At 44.2% G+C, this 20,531-nt stretch overlaps 1 protein-coding gene across 2 annotated transcripts in view; it reads right to left on the bottom strand.

The window, feature by feature from the left end:
• The window catches only part of FBRSL1 (fibrosin like 1), a 503,248-nt gene that overhangs the window by 82,728 nt on the left and 399,989 nt on the right, over positions 1 to 20,531 (bottom strand). For both annotated transcript variants that reach the window (XM_062504442.1, XM_062504443.1), the window contains one exon: positions 12,358 to 12,411. In XM_062504442.1, coding sequence (XP_062360426.1) covers positions 12,358 to 12,411 — 54 coding nt within the window. The remainder of the gene's footprint in view (positions 1 to 12,357; positions 12,412 to 20,531) is intronic.

Below are 20,531 nucleotides of genomic sequence, written 5' to 3'. Positions count from 1 at the left end.
TCAGCTCTGTTCACATCAGCACACAGGGATTACATAAAAAAAAACTCCACTATGAACAAAATTTTTTTACTTAGTGAAAACAGCAGGGACAAAATAGTGTTAATGAGGATTATTCTTTTTATGCACATTGGTAGTTTTTATCTTCACACATGAAAATCTTCTCCATTAACACAAAATTTCCTGGCATGCATGACACACTAATTGTTGTCCCAGCTGTAAGGCCTGTCCACCTCACAGCAACTCATTGAAACATCAAATGGTTTGGGTTGGAAGGGACTTGAAAGCCCATGTAGTTTCAACCCCTTTGCCATGGGCAGGGACATGTTCCACTAGGCCACATTGTTCAAAGCCCCATCCAGCCTGGCCTTGAACACTTCATTCCAGCTGTGGAAAAAACTTGTGTTCTCAGCTGGGCAAGGTCAAAAGGGGAGCAAGGAGGAAGCTTTGAGATGCCACAGCAACACAACACTCCTGTGGGATAACCACTGCAGAAGACTGTCCATAGATACAGTGGTGCGTAGAGAAGCAGTACCTGTGTAGTCACCATCCTGCAGACAGAATTCTGCACTTCATTTACACAGCTCATATCTGCAACACACAGTAAGCAGAGCCTCCCAGGCATTGACAAGGCTAGAAAATTCAAACTGCAGTTTGGTCCGAAATACTAAAATACCCTTGGTAGTTTCATGGAGACAAGAGCCTCTGAGAGAGGCTGAACCAGCAATTCCTTCCTGAGCTTCCACTGGAAAAAGATTAGAAGAACATTACATATAATATACCCATATGCTTTGTTTTGCTTGCTTTTTGTTTTGCCTTTTAAGAAACTTCCCCTCCAGAATATTAAAAGTAACAAATTTTAATTTTTTTTTTTAATGAACACTAACCTCAGATCATTAGCCAACCTGGCAAGAGACCAGAGAAAATTTATAGCCGACGTGCAACATCAGCTTTCATCCAGAAATGCTAATTTCAGTAAAATGAATAGTGTGTGGGCTTTTCATACTGCTTTGCATTTGGCTCCTCACAGCCCTGTTTAAAGCCTGGGAACCGGCCATATAGTTAAACTGCACAGATGTTCAACAATCTGTACTTGTGTTAATTACCCTAATGTGAGCAGAAACTCAACAGATCCCTGCTAATGAAGGAGAAAGTTTTCCAGTGTGACTACCGTATGTTTCATTGTCACTGTATTACCAAGCTTCTCCCCCTCCTTCCCCTGCCCCCCCAGCTCCCATTCTCTGCAGCTCCTTTGCATTCACATCACCCTCCTACCTCAGCATGCATGAATTGGACCAACTAATGACTGTGTATTCGCAACATGGCAGACACCATTAGGCTGATCGGAGGTGCGGCTGCTGAATTTTAACAGGCAATTTTAAACAAGGTAAGAAAAACAGATTCATCACGCTCTCGATTCTCTCATCCCCACCCATCTGCCATTCTTCTGCCCTTGCCACAGCTCAGAAACACTGGCAAAGTGCAAACACACTTCCCCCTCCATAAAACACGGCGGTGTAGAAAGCAATGCAAATAGATGTTGCTGGGCAATTACTGGGGCTGGGAGCCCAGAGCTGGGTGCATCCAGGAGGCCAGGGCGAGGAGGTGGCCCGGGAGGAGGAATGCTGGAGTGTGGGCTGGACTGAGCCTGGCTCCGAGCGAGGGCTGCCGGGTCTCAGTGCAAGGAGAACGCTCAGCTGCCTTCAGGAGGAGAGACAGGCTTCCAAAGGGCACGATGGCAAGGGTAAGGCAGTGCTCAGTGATCAGTGCTGCCAGTAGCAATGAGCCAATACTGCTGTGCAACTTAACCCAGCATTAAAACATACTCGACCTCCGAAGAACTGCCTTTCCCACTGAGGATCTCGCTTTCTCTTCCAGCGTCTGTCTGCTCTCTGCTCCCTGCTGCCAATCATCACCTCCGGCCACTTCTCTCAAAGCAATCTGCTCAGCCAGCAGCAGGCAGAGGGGGCTGGGGAAGGGCAACCGACTTGCCCCAGTGAGCCCCGGGTGACCTCTGAATGATGCCAGCCCTGGTCTGAGCCAGAGTTCACATCTCCCAGGTGCCACCACTTCACAGTCAGGCCAGCCTGCACCAGCAAATTGTGTTACAATGACCCTCATGGGAACAAATGTACTCGCCGTGCTTGACTTGACTGGCAGACTCCCACCACAGGGGAAGGGGGGGAGGCAGACAACTTTGCTCATTTATTAGACCCACCCTGCTAGGTCAGGCTCGTTGTTGTTCACAGAGCCAACTGCAAACTCAGAGATGGGGCAGCAGTTGCCATCCAGAGTTCTCAGCATGCTTCACCCACGCCGTTCCACCCCTCTGCTCGGGTTCTGGGCACTTGCTGCCAGCTCCACACCCGACAAAGCTCGAGTTCCCTCTCAAAAACCTTGTTCTTCATGAACTGAGGAGAGATGGAGGAGAAACGTCACACAGAAAGGTGGGGAGGGGATCCAGCATAACCCAGAAAGAGTTGAAAATTATTCAGAGAGCACTTGGCTCTTTTCTCCTACCTCTTCATCATTAGCACTGGAAGCAACACAGCTGTCTAATGGCAACTTCAGACACCCATGGGCCAGCAAAGCGACATTTTCCACACTTAAAAAACACTGAGCTGATTTAATTACTGCACTTAATGGTAACAAAAGATGTCTCAATTTAATCTTCAAATGGCCCTCCAAGATCAAAACACAGCTGGCTGGATAACAAGATGGCCTAGGCCAGCAAACAAGTAGGTCCAATTTGTTCAAGAGCCGCATCCACTCCTCGGTATGAAAGGCCAAGGAACACTTGTGCGTTGAGTGAATCAAAGGAAGCAGAGCTCCCATGGCCCCCTCCCTCCCCGCCCGACTTTTGTTATAGAGAGGAAAAATAAAAAGGCAGCTGATTCACGGGTAAAGAAATGCAACATGATAAAAGAACAAATGATCATGTTTGGGAGGGGAAGAAAAGAAGAACGAACCAAGATTTAACAGGTCTTGCTTTTATAATCCTTCAAAATGATTAGGAATGAACGAAACAGATTAAAATCACATGGAGACAAAGGAAGGTCTCTAACTTTTGTTTTTCTTTCCATACTGGACAGAGGGAGACGGCTCATTAAGGAAAGCCCTCAAACCACAGCTACAGTGAGGAAAAACCAAGCTTCTTTTTTGGGCAAGAAAAGTAGGGAAAAATTAACCATTTACTTCTAATGTTCTCTAATTGTCCATACTGGGCTGTGATTGCTACTTTTTGCAAAATATCCTAGGAAATGTCCCTCTCTTGAGCAGCTTTCAACACATACTCCTGCTGACACAAGGGCCAGGCCTCTCCAGGCACCTTCAAGAAATTTTCAAGCTTTTACACGTTCCCTTACAGCGAAACATGGAAAAGTTACAGCCAATCTTTCTGCCACTGCAACATTTCTGTGTTGCCATTGGCAGGGAAGTCTAAATAAGCTCTCATGATATACCTGGATGTAGCTTTGCAACTCCTCCTTCCAGCTATAAGAGAGCAACATGAGTGATGCACAGTTCACATTTCTGTCCTTATTTTACTAGCATTAATTAAAAACAAGTTTGTTATAAACCAGGTTACTTTGTGGGGTTACTCTGGATGAACAACAGTCTGGGATATTGTTGCTGAAAGCTTAGAAAGTTTTCTCTAGTATTTTTTCCTTAACTTTTTCTCTTGATGGAGAACTAGGATGAGGCAACTGAAGCGTGCTAATTTTTTTGGCGCCCTGGATCATGTTTCTGGGGAATATGGTTTCTTTGGGTTTCGTTTTTCATTGAATACAGAGTTTATTCTATCAACAGCAGCTCTTAAGCAACAGATGACCTTACTGGCCACTGCACCATGAATGTAAAAGACTGGGAACACGGGGAATTTCCCTCTAACTCTGGTAACTCCCTCCTCCTCTCCCTGGACTGTAACATGACAGAGGAAGATAATGTCCATGTTCACAACAATCAGAGCCAGACAAACCACTGGCTTGCTCAAACACCCTGGCAAGGATGAGGCATCTGATCAGTCACTGAAGTGGGAGGGCTGGGAGAGAGCCTGTGGCTCAGCCTCCACCTCAACAGGGCTGAATGTATGTTCAAGTGGGTTTTAAAGGGCCCTGGTTATCTGAGTCTGCATGCAAATTTCAGACTAATTCCCTCATTATTTATTAATAATAATAAATAATCACTTTCTTTCCCAGTGACTTTGACCCTGGATAGACGTGTATTTTCAAAACCCCATTATTTTGCAATAAACTGCTGAAGAAATACTCATTGCTTCAATTTACAACCTCCCTACTGATTTGTGCTCAAGCTCAGGGACTGAACCTTCATACTTCAAACTAGCTGGGTTCAGACATCTGAATGGCAAGTACACATAAAATTTCTCATCTCTCTGCCCAATTGGTTTCATTTAAGCACGACTGAACCTCATCTTAAAGCCACTTTCCCAATCAGCTTAAGTTCTAGATCAGTAACAAGAGATTTCAAGGAGGCACTGGCTGCTGAAGCTCAAGCAAGTGCATGTTTCCAGTTTGCATGTTTGTTTAAGTAAGTGACAAAGATGGAGGGACCAAAAGCAATTCCCTTAACTAGAATTCACAAGTGCAACCAAGTAGAAAATCTCCCGCCTGCCTGTGAGGAGGGAGTCAGACTTTCTCAAAGGCTGAAAGACGGCTCTGCTCAATGCCCGGCACAAAGCGCCAAGCGTGGAATCCTGACCACGCTGAAGTCAGCAGCAAAACTCCCAGAGATTTCCTCAGGGCCACGATGTTCAAACCTGTTCAGACAATTCATAAACCACCATTTCAAGGGCACACCTTTGCATGAGATTCCCAAGGGCCTTTTGAGTTTTGACTTAAATGCCTGGATTAATTTTACAATTCCAGTTATGGGTTCTTTGTTCGCAGGGAGTTAAACAATACAAAGAACACAGTGAGAGAACAATGAAGGTATTACCATGCATGATTTGCCTTTAAAAAAATTCTTTTTCTTTTCATGAAGTTATAGATCCAATTTCAGTCTTTATTATCACTTTGCCATGTGAGAAAGCGGTTCTTTATTAATAAAGGAAGGGAGCTTCGTATTTCAACAAGAGCTCAAATGCTTCCTGCAATACAGGAGGTGGAAAGCTCTTTTGCTAACAGTTACCGCAGGCCAGATTTAGGGAGGGAAAGGGAAATAATCTGCCCACACTGAGTAAATAAACCCTGTCTAGGACATACGTAGCAGTGGGCAGTAGCCCAAAGACATCTTGTCTGATGAGATCATTTCTGCCCCCTCCATTTTAAGGGAAATTAAGAGCTTGCTCTGCCAAGCACATATTAACATTTTACTTATCACTAAACCCGAGGTCCAAGCAAGTACATATGCTACTGCAGTCTGTGGTGCACAACTGGACTGATAAAAATCTTTCCACCATGTTAACCCATCTGGAGAAAGAACCATATATGCAGCTATCACTCAGATTACCAAATAATTATCTTCCTCAAATCTACTTTGCCCTTAGAAAGGAGTCTGCAGTATATCTAAGGAGGTTCTCATCTAAAACATAACTGTATTCTATTTCACGTGAAGAATGGCAAGTTTAACCCAATTCACAGAGGCTTCTGTAATTTACCTTTGAAAAAATGCAACTAGTGGCCCACCATTCCATTGCATGCTACTATAGAAATTTTAAATCAGAAATGCTAGTTGTGTTTGGCCAGCTGAACCTCCGGAGCTATTCCAGTTTGAAATGTTCTATGGAAATCTCTTTTTACCCAAACATGACCAACAGCCCTATTATTTTACAGCCTTTCCCATCAGACCCTGTTTACACTAGCACTGGAGCCATAATACCAAAATCCGTCTTTAAATATGGTCCTCGCTGGTTAAAAGTAAATACAGCTTTACAAAAATCTTTTAAAATTTTGTTCCATCTCTGTTCTGGCAAAGGAAATGAAGTCAGCTGTAACCTCAGTACCAAAAATCTGGTTTAAACACAGCCCATGCTAGAAGTGAAATAAAAATTTGATGCAACATACACCACTCAGATGATCAGTAACCCAACTTGGGCTCTGACCAAAAGACCTGACTTGGGCTGCAGCTACACACTCATCCAAATGAACAGGACTGTGGACAGTGCCAATACTCTCATTTTCCACTCGAAAACCTCAAGATGCACAGCTAGGTGAGGTGTCTTGCCCTTCAAGGGCATGCTGGAGAGGAGCACACAGCATGGGTGGGTGACCTGGCCACCGGGACACACCACCTGGGTGCTTTACATACTGCATCAGCACTGTGTTATGGGCAATATGTTATTCATTGTTATTATTTCCACAGTCTGAATCTCTGTACAAGGTGGAAAAAAATAACCCTAAGGAATGGAGAGCCATGTGTGGAAGACAGTCCAACTGAGAGAGGACTATCAAGGAAGTCATAAGACACCTAACAAATTTCGAGACAGAGCCAAAGAGAAAAACTGAGAAAAAGCAACAGCAACTTGCATTTTTGTCTTCCAACTTGCTTGCATGGAACTACCAGCAAAGGGACTTAGCTGTGATAAAAAGGGCTGCAAGATTCCAAAGCGAGATATGGTGGTTTTATGATTCTTTTCAGGTAGCTGAGTACAAAATCCCTACCCCTTTTTCTCCTGGGGCCATTCATCTTCCCCAGGTGATGGAAAGCCAATCTCCCAGCGGGTGGGCCTGTTCTCACAGACCTTAATGTTTAATTGCCACAGATCAATTCCAACCTTGATGCTCAGGCTGCTGCTACCCCATCCTGGTCCCTGTTTCCACCCCTTTCTCCTCACACTGATTGCAGCCCAGGATCCTCTCATGTTACTAAATCCATCTTTGGACACAGCACCCAGGAAAAGCAAAACTCCAGACACTGCTGGCTGTGGCCAGTGCTGTGAGCTGACCTTACACAAGAACAGCCTCAGAAAAAATTCAGCTCTGCATCCCTGTGCACGTGCGCACACACACATCCCTTGTATTTTATTTTTTTGTTCAACTGGAATTAATCAGGAATGATAAACACAGTTTGTTTCCTGAAAGCAGCAGTGGGGGGATGAAATATGCCTCTTAAGCTTATCAGCTTCAGTGCCACTGAAGAGAAAGCTGGCTTCTAAGCCCAGGGATAATGGGCTGTCCTTTCAGGAAGGTATCAGAGGTCTCAGGAGAGGGAGACAGCACAATAGTGTGACCTTCAGCTAATAAAGCCCACCCTAGAGTCCAAAGAAGCTTGGGGAATATTGACAAAAGTTCGTATTTACAACAGCCTGGACCCTTTCCAGATACCATTACTAGTCTAGAGAGCTGCAGCCTCTGTACATACACTTGCACAGGCTTTTATTCTGCCTCCTCCTTTCTTTCTTTGTTCCCATGCTGGCAAAAAAAAAAAAAAAAAACAAAAAAAAAAAAACCAAAAAAAAAACCAAAGCAAACCACAAAAACACCCCCCCTCCCAAAAAAAAAAAAAACCCCAACCAACCAAAAAAAAAAAAAAAAACAAACCAAAACAAAACAAAAAACTCAGTCAGAAATGGCAATTCTGCTAACAAGGCTCCACGAGAAAGTTATTTAAAATTTCAGTTTCAACCTCAGCCCTATCCTCTACTTGAAGGAGACTCAAAGCCTCTTGCAAGGATTCTTGGTGCACCATCATGCTCATCAGGAAGAAAGCATATGTGTTTTTGTGGAAAATCTGCTGATTTATTTATAATTCTTTAAACAAAAAGGCAGCCAACATATTGTAAAATGAGAATGTTGTTGGGTTTTTCTTCAAATAGGCACTGGCAATCAATGCAGCCCATCAGAAATACAGACCCAAAGTATTTTCAGGCAGAAACTGATCCCCCCCCAGTCTGCGTTGTGGTTGGCAAAATGATGTTTAGCCCATAACTAGAGTGTACAGGCATGACTGGAATACAAATAACAATAATATTTTAAAAATTGTTCATACAGTGAAAAAAGCCAATTTCAAAACATAAAAACTGTTTGAAGCTGGAGTTTCATTTTTCTGCCTCCTAAACCAGTTCCAAAACAAATATATATATATAAAAAAAAAGGTTTGGAGGAAATCTGTTTTAAAGGACAATTTCACTGAAATCAATATTAAATCTCAAAACATTTAATGGAAATAACATCTTCAGTGACAGAACTATTTTGACCATGCTTTCCAGTTCAGCTATATGCCAGTCTGCCATTTTTATTTGTCTGCTTCATAATTCATCTTTGCCAACCCAAAACTTATCCTGTTGGGGATCAAAAGGGATCCAAAACTGGAACAGGTTAGAACTTATCCTAATAACATCTTCTAAAAGATGCCTCTGTATCGTGGTGGTCTCCTTTACCATGCCAGTATCTGACAGGCAGGAAGAAGGCTGAACAAACCTCTATGAAGACCACACATTTCTCACTTTTGCAGTTGTTGTTTTTTCCAGTGGAGAACACGCTTCCACCAAGTGCTACAGTTACATCAGCTACACAGGCTCACAAGCAGTTTTCCAATTTCCTAGAGTTTTGGCCCAAGCAGGCATTTTATCCTTTCTCCTTAATCCCATCCAACCATATTCACTGTCAGGAGAGTTCAGGTGATTGATTGCAGCCTGTCTGAACCCAGTGTAGTTAAATTAGCTGTTAATGCTGTGCTTTAATGTGCTCACACAAACAAGGTCATTGGTTGCATTGAGCCTAACAGAAGATGACACACACTGGGACTGCATGGCCCAGGGGACTGCAAATAGCATGAAGAAGTCTTTGGTTTATGGCCACTACTTCAAAACCAAGCCTGGTGCTACAGACGTCCTATCTGTGCCCAGCAGTTCAGCTGGGATCCACTCACAGCACAAACCCAGGGGAGGAGCACTGGGTCCTCCATCACCTCAGACAGAGGTGCTATTGGCTCAACTGCAGCCACATCCTGATCCCTGACAAGATTAACCACCCTTCCTCCTGGCCCCCAAACACTGCTCCAAATTACATTCACCATCCCTCTTGAGATGAGCTAACAAAATCAATCAGCAGCAAGCAGCACTGAACTCAGGAAGTGGTGTAACACATCCAAAGAAAACTAGAAAGAGTTAATAGTGCCATCAAAAAGATGAAGCCATGTACATCTTGGAAAAATACCACCTAATTCATCAGTGGGGAAATACTCCTCAGAACAAATTGGAGAAGTGAAAGGTACTGAGTTCCTCCAGCAGGAACCTGGAGCTCTGCTTTGAAAGCTGAAGCCCAGTAGGGCAAAATACCCATTGCTAGCCCATCTGAGGGCACAGAGAAAACTGCTGAAGCAAAGTAAAACACCATTTTCTATGAATAAGAGAAGGTGCTACACATGATAACATGAAACTCTTGGAGTCAATTTTCAGTTTCTCTAGTCACTATTTCAAGGATGAGAGGTGATGTCTGCTGGCTGCCACCAGGGCCCTCACTTGGAGCTTTTCACTGCCTAAACCTCTACACCAGCACTATTTTATTAACAACAGTGAGATCTTATTGAGAAGCTCCAGAAACAACTATGCCTGGTAGTAATTTTATACTTGTTTTCCATGGCAGCACCCCCTGGCTCTCAGGAAACCTTGGGATATTAAGTGTATTCCAGAGAAAAAGGCATATCCAGGTCACATCTTCTGCTGCAGTGAATGGGCAACTGCTCTGAACTGCTGCCTTCTCTACTTCCAAACCACAAATGGTCAGAAAATGCCTTGCTTTTAGAGTATAATTCTAATAATGAATATTAGAGTTATAAGGCTGAAAAAACAAGCTCCATTCTGAGAGGGTGCAATAATCCCACCTGTGGCTGTTCGCAGTGTGCTCTCCTGCACCCTACCTTGGAGCACAAAAATGGGAAGCATAAATGGCCTGCTTGTGATGTTACATGATATGGCACAAGGCTCTTGTCTTCCTTGAGTGACGAGGTGAAAGAAGGAAAAAATGAGGGCTTGGAACTGCAAAGAATTAAGTCTTAATATCAGCCAAGCTGGTGACTGGATCTCGAAGGTCTGTTTCCGTCTGAATTTCTCCTTGCTGCTGTGATGTGTTCACACTGAAAATTTTCCCCTGAGCAAGTGTCTGACTAAAATACAGCACACCCTTACCATAAAGCCCTTTGTTAAAACATCTTTGCCATAAAGCTGCAAAACCTTGGCTCCCAAGTACATTAAATCGTTATAAACCTGCCTTCGTTTTAACCGTGCAGTATTTCAAAACACAAAGCGCTTCTTCCGAGAGATAGCACTTTAATGAGGAGAGGGGTAAAATATATAAACCAAACCTCATTATAGCATAATTTCCAGGAGACAAGCACGCTGTTATAAAAGGAATCCATGGCAATAGCATTTCACATAGCTTCAAGATTTAATACTTTTAAAAAGCCACTGCTACTTTCAGCCTTTGGTGGTGTTTTGTTTTGAACGTAACAGAAACAACCAAAATTATGGGTCCACTGTCAGCTATGTATTTTATAAATTGTTGCAATTCAACTCTAAGGCATGCTGACAAAATGTAACGGAGTCAGTAAGAGACTGACTACAAGTTACTGTGTATACTTTTTTCCTTTAAAACCTCAGCATTCTTAAAGGTTGCCGCTTTAAACACCATGACTCATTGTGGACATGGTAAATTACTCAAACCAGATCCAATCCATACTGGATTGAAAGTACTTATAATGATACAGTTTGTTCATGTGTTAACAGTGAAGCCAAAGAAACCACTCACACTACAAGAAAAATCTGGAGTATTAAGAGACAAATGAAAGTAATGGATATAACGCTGTTTAATACCACCTGTCAGATAAATCAGGGTAACTGGCACATCAAAGGGTCTGCAATTAGTTCCCAAAAATGAGAATACTCATTTTTCTTTAAATATGAAACTTGATTGCTTTCTACAAAATGACAAGTGGATCAGCCTCCCCCAGCCAACAAGAAAAATGTTACTGGGGAAAACTGTTCTTCCTAAGGAGAAATTATCTATCAAAGGAGCTTTCCGAATTACACTGGTCTACAAGGCTTTTAAACTTAGTAAGAATTGCCATTATTGATTACAGTTCTTCCACATTAGTCTTCCAGTTGTAACTTCTGAAATGAAAGCTTAGCAATAATTAGGTATTTACTACAGACAGTAGAGAAAAATAGTGAAAAAAGATGACCATGAAGGCCACCAAAGAAACAACCTTTTTTCTGAGACAAGGGAAATTAAACAAGCAAAACCCTCCTTTCCCCCCCCTCCTTCCCCCAAATAATCCCATCCCAAACCCAACAACAAGCAAGGGGAGATGCACTTCATGGCAGCTTTGACTTAAAGCACATGTAACACTGATTGATGGATACTGAAAGCAGAGACACTTGTGGAAAATTAAACCAAACCAAGCACCAAAACTGGGACAGGTTTTTTATGCGTCTTGGTCCTACTTCAGAAAATTATGCAAGAAGGATCAGAATTTCAGGAAATTATCATTCTAGCTACTGTCACAGATCTAGGTCAACAGCAGGGTAAAAGTTGACCTGTAATTGATGCCTATAACCTGGTTAGGATAAGCATTTCCTCTTATCTCCTTGCTGCGGCTTACAACGAATGATATTCTGGACTGAAGGGTACTTATGCTCCCTGATTACCAGAAGGTTCAACACTTACTACATGGCTACAGCGATGGAGGGCCACTTCTGACTGCAGCTCTCAGAGAGGGCATCTGAAGAGAACACAACACACCAACCCTTTTCCTAAATACAGCATCCATGATTTTGCCATTGAAGTCTCTTTTCTGAGGTACTTTTTTGAATTTTCATTTTTACTGACGTGACTCTTGTTTCCAGGTTTAGAGCAAAAGGATAACAGATTCCTCTTTCACTGTCATCACTCTCTTGTAAGTCATAACAGAGGTTTCCAGCTCTTACCAAATGTAGCATGGCAGAAGAAAGCAGGATGGACAAGTCTGAGGCAGCATGTCAGCACATGAACTGTAACAGGATGTCTGGTGCTAAGGTAACCCAGCCTAGCACGTGCCTTCCCTTAGCTCAACTTCAATATTTTTCTGCTTGGCTGTGCAACTAAACCTCGAGGAAGAAGGCAGCTGCAAGCAATGCACATGCTACTTCTGTTTTACAATCTTCCCACTTCCTCCATTAACAGCTGAGGGTTTGGGGTGCTAGAAACAAGACGACTTATCACAAATGTGCAATGAGAGCCTGAGCTAACAGGTTAGCTGACATGGAACTGTTAACAGTGCATTGGCTTGGAGACAGTGGGGCAAAAAAAAAAGGGGGGGGGGGAAGGGAGACAGAGTGAGAAAGACAGAGACAGCAACCAATTCAGCTGCAAGAAATCAAGCTAAATCAGTCCCAAGTGCCCATGTTGGAGAGACTTGATCTCATACCTTGCTTGTTATCAAGGCACTCCTGATACGAGTCAGCTCCAGTTCCGTTGCGGTCTACAGACAAAACAAAAAGTTTCATTCATATCAAACATAAATATTAGAAATGTCTCAAATGGCAGCCCTGCTGGAGCAACACGTTAGGTGCAAACAGTGCTACTTCTTTCGGAGGCCACGCTGGTACGCTGACAGAACCTGTGAGTGGTTACAAACAAGGCACAACAGACTGACACCAACCCACTGTGAGAAACTTCTTTCAGTCCTGGCCAGGAGGTGCTCCCAGCCCTGCCCATCTGTCTCCACACTGCTGATGGCAAAGGGCAGGGATTACAGCTCCAGCTGCTCTGCGTTCCTTAAGCACATGGAGGATGGAATACTTGGAGTTAAATCTATCATTGCACTGTTCTCTGCAGGCCCTATGAAAGCACTGGTTTGAACTAGCAGAACTCAAACTACAGTCTGGAACAGACTTCTCTGTGGCTTGTGGCACTGTGATCCTTTTTGGGTTTTGACTGCTACATCATATTAAAGGCAACTAAAGATACAAGAACCTGCTTTTCCATGGAAGCAATGTTACTGTAGCTACCACCTGGGTTATCTGATCCAGCAGCAGAGGTGCTGGTCTGTGCCATGAAAATGGCGAGAAGCTGAGACTCTTGTACACGTGTGCTCCACACAGGGAAGAAAACAGACAGCTCCCAAACACAAGTACGGTCACACATGTGGCCTCTCACATCCAGCATGGACATCACCTAACAAAGCCCTTAATCTGCATTAGAGGTTCAGTTAGACCTCATAACCTGTGTGTAAAAATGGTTTCACCTGCAGGTTAGCAGAGTCAGGTTACAATGTGGTTTGGACCTCAAATGCAAACCAAAGAATTTTCCATCACAGCTTCTGCTACTGCTTTACAATTCAGTTCAACCACAAAAAATGCCTGGATGGTCCTTGAAAAAAAAATTTCTGTAAATCTGGGTAAACTAATGCTCTTTCAGCAGCTTACAGGGACCTTACACACTGTGCTACATGAAGACTAAAGCAACTGAGCCCATGAGATGTTTGCACAACCTCAGAAAGTGGTTGTACATCACGCTCTAAGAATACATATGGTGCTAAAATCAGTCCTATGTGTAACTACCAAACCACTGGATCAGGTCACCCATTGCTCATACTCCTACCATAGCAACCCCAATGGCACTGGAAACAGCTCCTCTACCAGAACAGATCGACGGGGTGATCACAACTGATGAAGGAGTCACTCCACTAGGCTGAGCTGGGTGGCCAGGCTATCCCACAGCAGTACTTCAGCATCACCATCCAGAGAACCAGCACAACAGCAACGTGTTTATTTCTCTCTAAAGATGCTGTTCAGGGCCAGAAGTTCATGAATACTGTTCACAACAGAAAAAAAAAAAAAGACTCTAAGGAGAACCCTGCCACCCAGGCACCTGCAAACAACTGTGTTTCTATGCCTCCAACAAACAAGTGGTCCCTGACTATGAGGGCTTGCTGGCATTGCTCCCGTGTGGCAAACACATTCCCACATCAGCTGCCCCTTTTATCTTCGCCCAACCATCAACTGGTGATGGCTCCTTGAAGGGGAAGAGATCCAGATCCAAGTTAAAAGGCTTCACATTCAGCAATAGTATTTAATGAACAAAGAAGCAAAAATTGAAGTTGCCCCACTGTTCGTGTTGTGTAAATCACAGATAATAGATCTCCCTAATCCTAATGAGGTCTTCCTATTAAAATCTTTATTAGCTTTCAGCTCTGCAGATTGCCCAAAGGCTCATCAGTTTCCCTATCTCTCAGTACCAAGATCTGCTTTAACTTTTACAAATAGCTCTAAGATATTTCTCAGCTTATCAGCATTGCCAAGCAGTCTGTCTTATCATTACTATTGCAGATAAAATAAATGAGCTCATGATGATATGAATAATGGCATTTTCTGTAGGCTGGTTTCCCATTACATTTTCAACAGATTGTAAACTTAAGCACAAAAGAGAGAAAAAAATAAAAAAGAAGTCAGTACGTGTGTGTATGGGGCGGGGGGGAAGAGTGGCTTTTTTTTTTTCCTTCCCATTTACTTTCAGTGCCTTAGAGCACAGGCTGCATTTTTAAGCTCACCTGATGAGAGCTAGTAATTAATTTTGAAAGGGAACAGAAACACCTCAGCTCTGCTTTCTCTGAAGACCAAAAGCCCAGTTACTTCTGGGATGTTTTTTCAGCTGCATTTGTTGGAGAGAAGCAAGGGCTAAACCACGCTCTGCCTAATGAAGCCATCTTCATTAGTTTGCTCCTTTCCCTCGCAGCCTAGGAATACCAGTCAGATTGGGAATTGAAATCATGAAAAGCAACCGAACTGCATTTGAATTAAAAGACTAAGCTACAAAGGTCTCCGACGGCTGCTCGGGGCTGATTAGCACGAGGCGCGTGTGGCTCCATTGCGGCACAGAGCGAATTTTGCGGCGCACGTTCGCGGATAAAGGCAAAGCGTCCGCGGGAGACGGGGGAAGCTGAAAGCCTCACACGTCTCTGCCTTTCCGTGACAGCGAGCAGGGAGGTCATGTTCTGGCAACCATTTTCTGCCTGGTCCCTGCAGCAATCACTAGAGGGTTAAACGCTTTTCCGCTCCCCCCAAATTCCTCGCCCTGTCACTGTATCAAGGTTATCTATTATTGGCAGTGACAGGTGAAAATTAATCTCCTAATTATTTCTTGCTGCGTAATCTGCACTGAAGGAGTAACGTAAAAGGATTACAGTACACCCTCTACGGAAGGCTTTGCTAGAAAGCCAATCATCCAGGGAGATAGAGGGGATGTGGGAAAGAGATATTTATGACGGATTTCCAACCATTTTGAAGGCAGAATACACTGTAACTTTATAACCAACAGCTCTGGAGTGAGGATATTCTTGCAGGTATCTTAATAGCCTAAACACTTTTTATTGTTGATTCCTCCAGGAAATAAAGAACCTAAGATTTATATCCATTATTGTCCCTGATTCTCATCTGGAATAGCAGTTACTGCAGGAACAGCATCCACGTACAGATGTTTTTTACCCCCCACAGAAACATTATGGCAAACAATGTACCCAGACTGCTTCAACTCAATATTAAAAATCTTGCAGCTACCTTCCACAGCAATTTAACTGTAACACTTTTTTCACAAGAACATAAGCTAGACTGAGTACTTGCAAAAATAAAAGCATTTTTAAAAAAAAACTCATTTAGTAAGCAAGCTAGAAATATCTTTGGTAACAACACAAACAGCCACCTTGAAATTCTGGCTTTGTGTAAACTCCAGCTCTCCTCTTACCACCCACCAGAAAATAAGGTTTATTTTTATAGTATTAAAGAACACACGTTTATCTTTAACCCATTCCATGCAGCCATATAAAGTACAGACGAGTGTTTTCAAGAATCTATTTTTCTACGTCCATGTCAACAGCACCATTCTAATTGAAGTTTCCAAGAACAATCAATCACAGGTTGTGCTCAAAATTATATTAGGTATCTTGGGAGATGCTGTCGCTACCTGTGCCTCTGAGACAGTTAATGCAGGGGTCCCTGTCTGTGAAGCCGTGCCTGGCAGGTAACAGGACAGGGCAGCAAGGAAAATCACACTTGCCATCAAGTCCTGACACCAGCATCACTCATGCTTATCTTCCATTTTCTTGATGGCAGTGGTGAAGAAACGTCACTAATTCCTTTATGCAAACTCTCAGTGCTTAAATCCAGCACTATACTCTTAATTTTTGGAAAGCCGAGCCCTAACACAAACCTGGACAGTAAGACACCCATCAGCAGCGAGCGACCAGCACTGTGGTTTGTGTTTCTATGGGTCAGGATCTCAGGGCTGGGGACAGGTAAGTGACACGAGTGACACTGCCCCGCGCTGGGCCAGGATCTCAGGGCTGGGGACAGGTAAGTGACACGAGTGACACTGCCCCGCGCTGGGCCAGGATCTCAGGGCTGGGGACAGGTAAGTGACACGAGTGACACTGCCCCGAGCTGGGGCAGGATCTCAGGGCTGGGGACAGGTAAGTGACACGAGTGACACTGCCCCGAGCTGGGGCAGGATCTCAGGGCTGGGGACAGGTAAGTGACACGAGTGACACTGCCCCGCGCTGGGCCAGGATCTCAGGGCTGGGGACAGGTAAGTGACACGAGTGACACTGCCCCGAGCTGGGGCAGGATCTCAGGGCTGGGGACAGGTAAGTGACACGAGTGACACTGCCCCGAGCTGGGCCAGGATCTCAGGGCTGGGGACAGGTAAGTGACACGAGTGACACTGCCCCGAGCTGGGCCAGGATCTCAGGGCTGGGGACAGGTAAGTGACACGAGTGACACTGCCCCGAGCTGGGGCAGGATCTCAGGGCTGGGGACAGGTAAGTGACACGAGTGACACTGCCCCGAGCTGGGGCAGGATCTCAGGGCTGGGGACAGGTAAGTGACACGAGTGACACTGCCCCGAGCTGGGCCAGGATCTCAGGGCTGGGGACAGGTAAGTGACACGAGTGACACTGCCCCGAGCTGGCGCAGCCCCCGCGGCCGGGGCGGTGCTGGGACGCACCTGGGCGCAGTGCGCGCCCACAACCACACGGTGGCGCACGCCGCGCTCCGAGCGCTCCGGCCCCGCACCTGAACCCCCAAATCCGCCCAGCCCCGCACCTGAACCCCCAAATCCGCACCTGGGCCCGACCCCCGACACCGTCAGTAGTCACTTCCCCCCCCCCCCACAACCCCACTTTCAGAGGAAGCTGCCAAGCTGGAACGCATTTGCAGCTCCAGGGACAGAAGCTGGCCGAGCTCTCTGAAACACTGCTAAAATCACCAGCACTCCGGGTTTTAAATGAGCGGCTCAAATTAGGCAAATTCCCCAGCAGTGACAGAGGTGTTAAGGTTGTTCAGCTTCTCCTCTGTTGGTTTTAACACCTCTGGGCCAGGCTGTGGCTCCTGGAGCCTCACTGCTCCCTGGACTCTGAGCATCAGCAGCGCTGAAGGGCAGGTGTGTGGAAATGGATTATTTACCTCCTTAAGGCAGCTACTCCTAAAAGAGTAAGATTCTATTCAAGTAACTTTTAACAAGTGCTCCCTTCTCCATCTGAAAGACAACTCCTAGGTGATCCTTAGGATATCACGAAGACTCTGTAAATACGGGTACAGCTACCAAGTTTTGCTGAATCCACACGTCACCTATATATGTTTCTATGTATTTCATTTTCACCAGCATCAGGGTAAGATAATTTGAGTTTACCCCATTAAGTCTAGCAATTTACTTCTCCTCAGGACCTATTTTCAATAGATAAACAGAAATAATTTAACAAAGCCTAGAACAGAACATAAGCCCTTAATGGTTTTCCCTTGGTGTTAAGTAAATGAGGAAATTATTCACCGGCATCTCTCATTCTGCGGATGTTTCAATCTTACAGTTACCTAATCTCTTACACAGTAGTTATGAGAACAAAAGAAATGTGTATGGAGGCAAAGCACCCACCAACTAACATATCAGTTCTACTTCTAACAAGCCTGTTTCCCAGTAATATGTTTTCCTGATGGAAATCAGAAGAACAAATTCCTATCCATAGGCATTTTCCCCAAATGCTCCATCACCAACCTCATTATGCGATACAGAAATTCTCCCAAGGGATATTATGTAATGGCAATCCCTCCTTCCTCCCCCTAAGGAGTATATTTCTCATTACATCTCCTAGTAATTGATCAGTCTAGGAAATAATTTCTGGTAAAACCATATGTTTCTTTACCTAGTTTAGAATTCCTATCTTTATTCAGAAGGATAAAAAAAGACTTCAGGAGACCCTAAAATTTCCATTTTGATGCATGATGCCAATCTTTGCTCAAACATGTTATTAAGCAAGGAGTAACACATTCTTATACCTGCCTGACCTCAGATCTTGCAAACTCATAAAGTCATTAAAACTAACCATCTTAACATTTCCTATTTTGATGACACAAATAATTTTATTTGAACAAATCTGTAATGGATTTAAAAAGACTGCTTTGTATTCCAATGTATCCAGACACCACAAGCCCTAGCTATTGTGGGTCATTCAACACAAGGATGCTGGGAGTCAAGGAATAAAAAGGAAAAAAAAAAAGAAAAAGAAATAAAGTAAATATTTAAGGCAGAAAATGACATAGACATCTGTGCTTTCCAAAAGTACCATACAGCACAGACCGGCCAGCTGAAGAATGCAGTCCTTTTCACTGCCACTTCTGTAGCATATCACCACTAAATATCCAACCAGGTTTTACTTTAGAAAGCAACAACAGCGAACACTAATATTTATACCCCTTGCTCAAAGTAAACACTTCAAGATTACAGATTCTTGAAAACTACAGGAAAATAAGTATCAACTACTGCTAAATAGCTGTAGTTTGTCCCTGGAACTCGAGACATACTCCAACCCCTTTTTTAACTACAAAATACCAGAGCTATGTGTGACACTGCTATTGGATTTAGCCAGCCTGGGCCACAAGGTCCAGCAGATGACTGCATGTCCCGATAGAATAACACTGGGATATATTTCACTCCTTCGTTTGCTTATGAGAACAGACTGCCCCTCTCAGATAAACAAGGCTTAAGGTTTCACTCAGAATAGCCCACCTTCCAAACAAAATAAAATTTAAAAAAACCCCACTGTATACTACTGAAAACTTGGTATCCAGCTAAATAAAATACTGTCTGCCTTGTCTCATAGCATTAATCTCTGCAGGAAAAGAAAATCAGGCATCTCAAGCTGGTGCCTTTTGGCTTTAGCACAGGACAGTTTTAGGGAACTGCTGTCAGCAAAGAAGAAAATTCTTGAAGAGAGCTTTAGGAGCCTGCCACTTGTGGGAAGTTAATGCCGTTTGTATAATTCAAGCAGCTCACCCTTGTAAGTCTGTATGTGGAGAAAAGCGGATTTATACATAAACTTAAACCTCTGAAGTAAACTCTGATCAGGGATGACCAGAGATTTAACTCTCTAGAAAGAAGAATGGGAAGACTCTGTTTTCCTGTAATACCTTGGCAGCCTTTTCCAGTTGAGCAAGGCTTTCTTTCAAAAATTGATAACGAAGTAAGTAATTCCAGTTTCTGTGGCACAGGGGAGACCAGTTAAGGACGCTCTCCAAGACCCAAAGCAATCATTCGGAACAGTAACTTACATAACAAGAAATTATCTTTGTTACAAAATTAGGTTAAAAGGACTTCAGATACTGTAATGTTACAAAAAATCAGGACATGCCTTGAGAAGATTAGCTGGCAAGCAGCCTCCTGAGATAAATGCGTAACTTCAAGAAGATTTTACAAGCCTAAAAACCAGTTTAAATTCCAGAGAGACACACAAGCCTTTGCCATTTAAAAAGGTCCTCCTTCCCTTCTCTCTGCCCTCACCTTATTCCTGAGCTCTTTTTCTAAACCATCTTTAGTTAACCAGTGACCTGGAAATCTAATTTCGCCTCCCCCTCCCCCTTTCAAATTTGTCACTTTAAACATACAAGGTTTAATTTCTTAATTGGATTAAATTTTTCATTCAGGCTAAGCAGAGGGGGTGGGGAGGGGAGCAGAGCCCGGCGGCCCCGCACCCGCGATCCAGCCTGGCCCACACAATCTGCCCGGCCCGGGAACGGCGCTGATTTCTCCGGCCAAAAGACACACAGAAAAACAAAACAAAACAAAACCAGAAAAAAAAAAAAAAAAAAAAGGAAAAAAAAATCCACACGACGACCATTTTCAGACTTGCTATTCCTTGTGAGTAGAGGGGCTGCACCGAAGGGGTTAAACCACCGGGCACGGATTTTTGAGTTTGTTACCGTTTTCGACAGCCAGAAATCCCAGACCAACACCGGCCTCATCCGGCAGCCGGCTACAGCGCCAGCCAGCCAGCAACACCCGACAGAGCCAAGTCGCGATATTCCGCTCAAGGGGACCACCGGGGCAACCACGGAGCCGCGCTGCGGGGCCGGCACGGCCACCCGCGGGTGGGTGGGAGCAGCCGTGTCCGCCGGGTCACTCGCGCTGCCCCGCTCGGAGCTGCCGCCCGTGGAAGGCAGAGAGGTTCAATATTTATTGTTCACCCTCCCCGCTCCCGAGAGGGTGGGAAGGGGGATGCGGTCGCACTGGAGGAATGTGCGAAATAGGGTGAAAGAAAAAAGAAAAAAAAAAAAAAAA

Source organism: Cinclus cinclus, chromosome 17 (assembly GCF_963662255.1).
Source record: "Cinclus cinclus chromosome 17, bCinCin1.1, whole genome shotgun sequence".
NCBI classification, from domain to species: Eukaryota; Metazoa; Chordata; class Aves; order Passeriformes; family Cinclidae; genus Cinclus; species Cinclus cinclus.
This window is presented reverse-complemented; position numbering and strand designations above follow the sequence as displayed.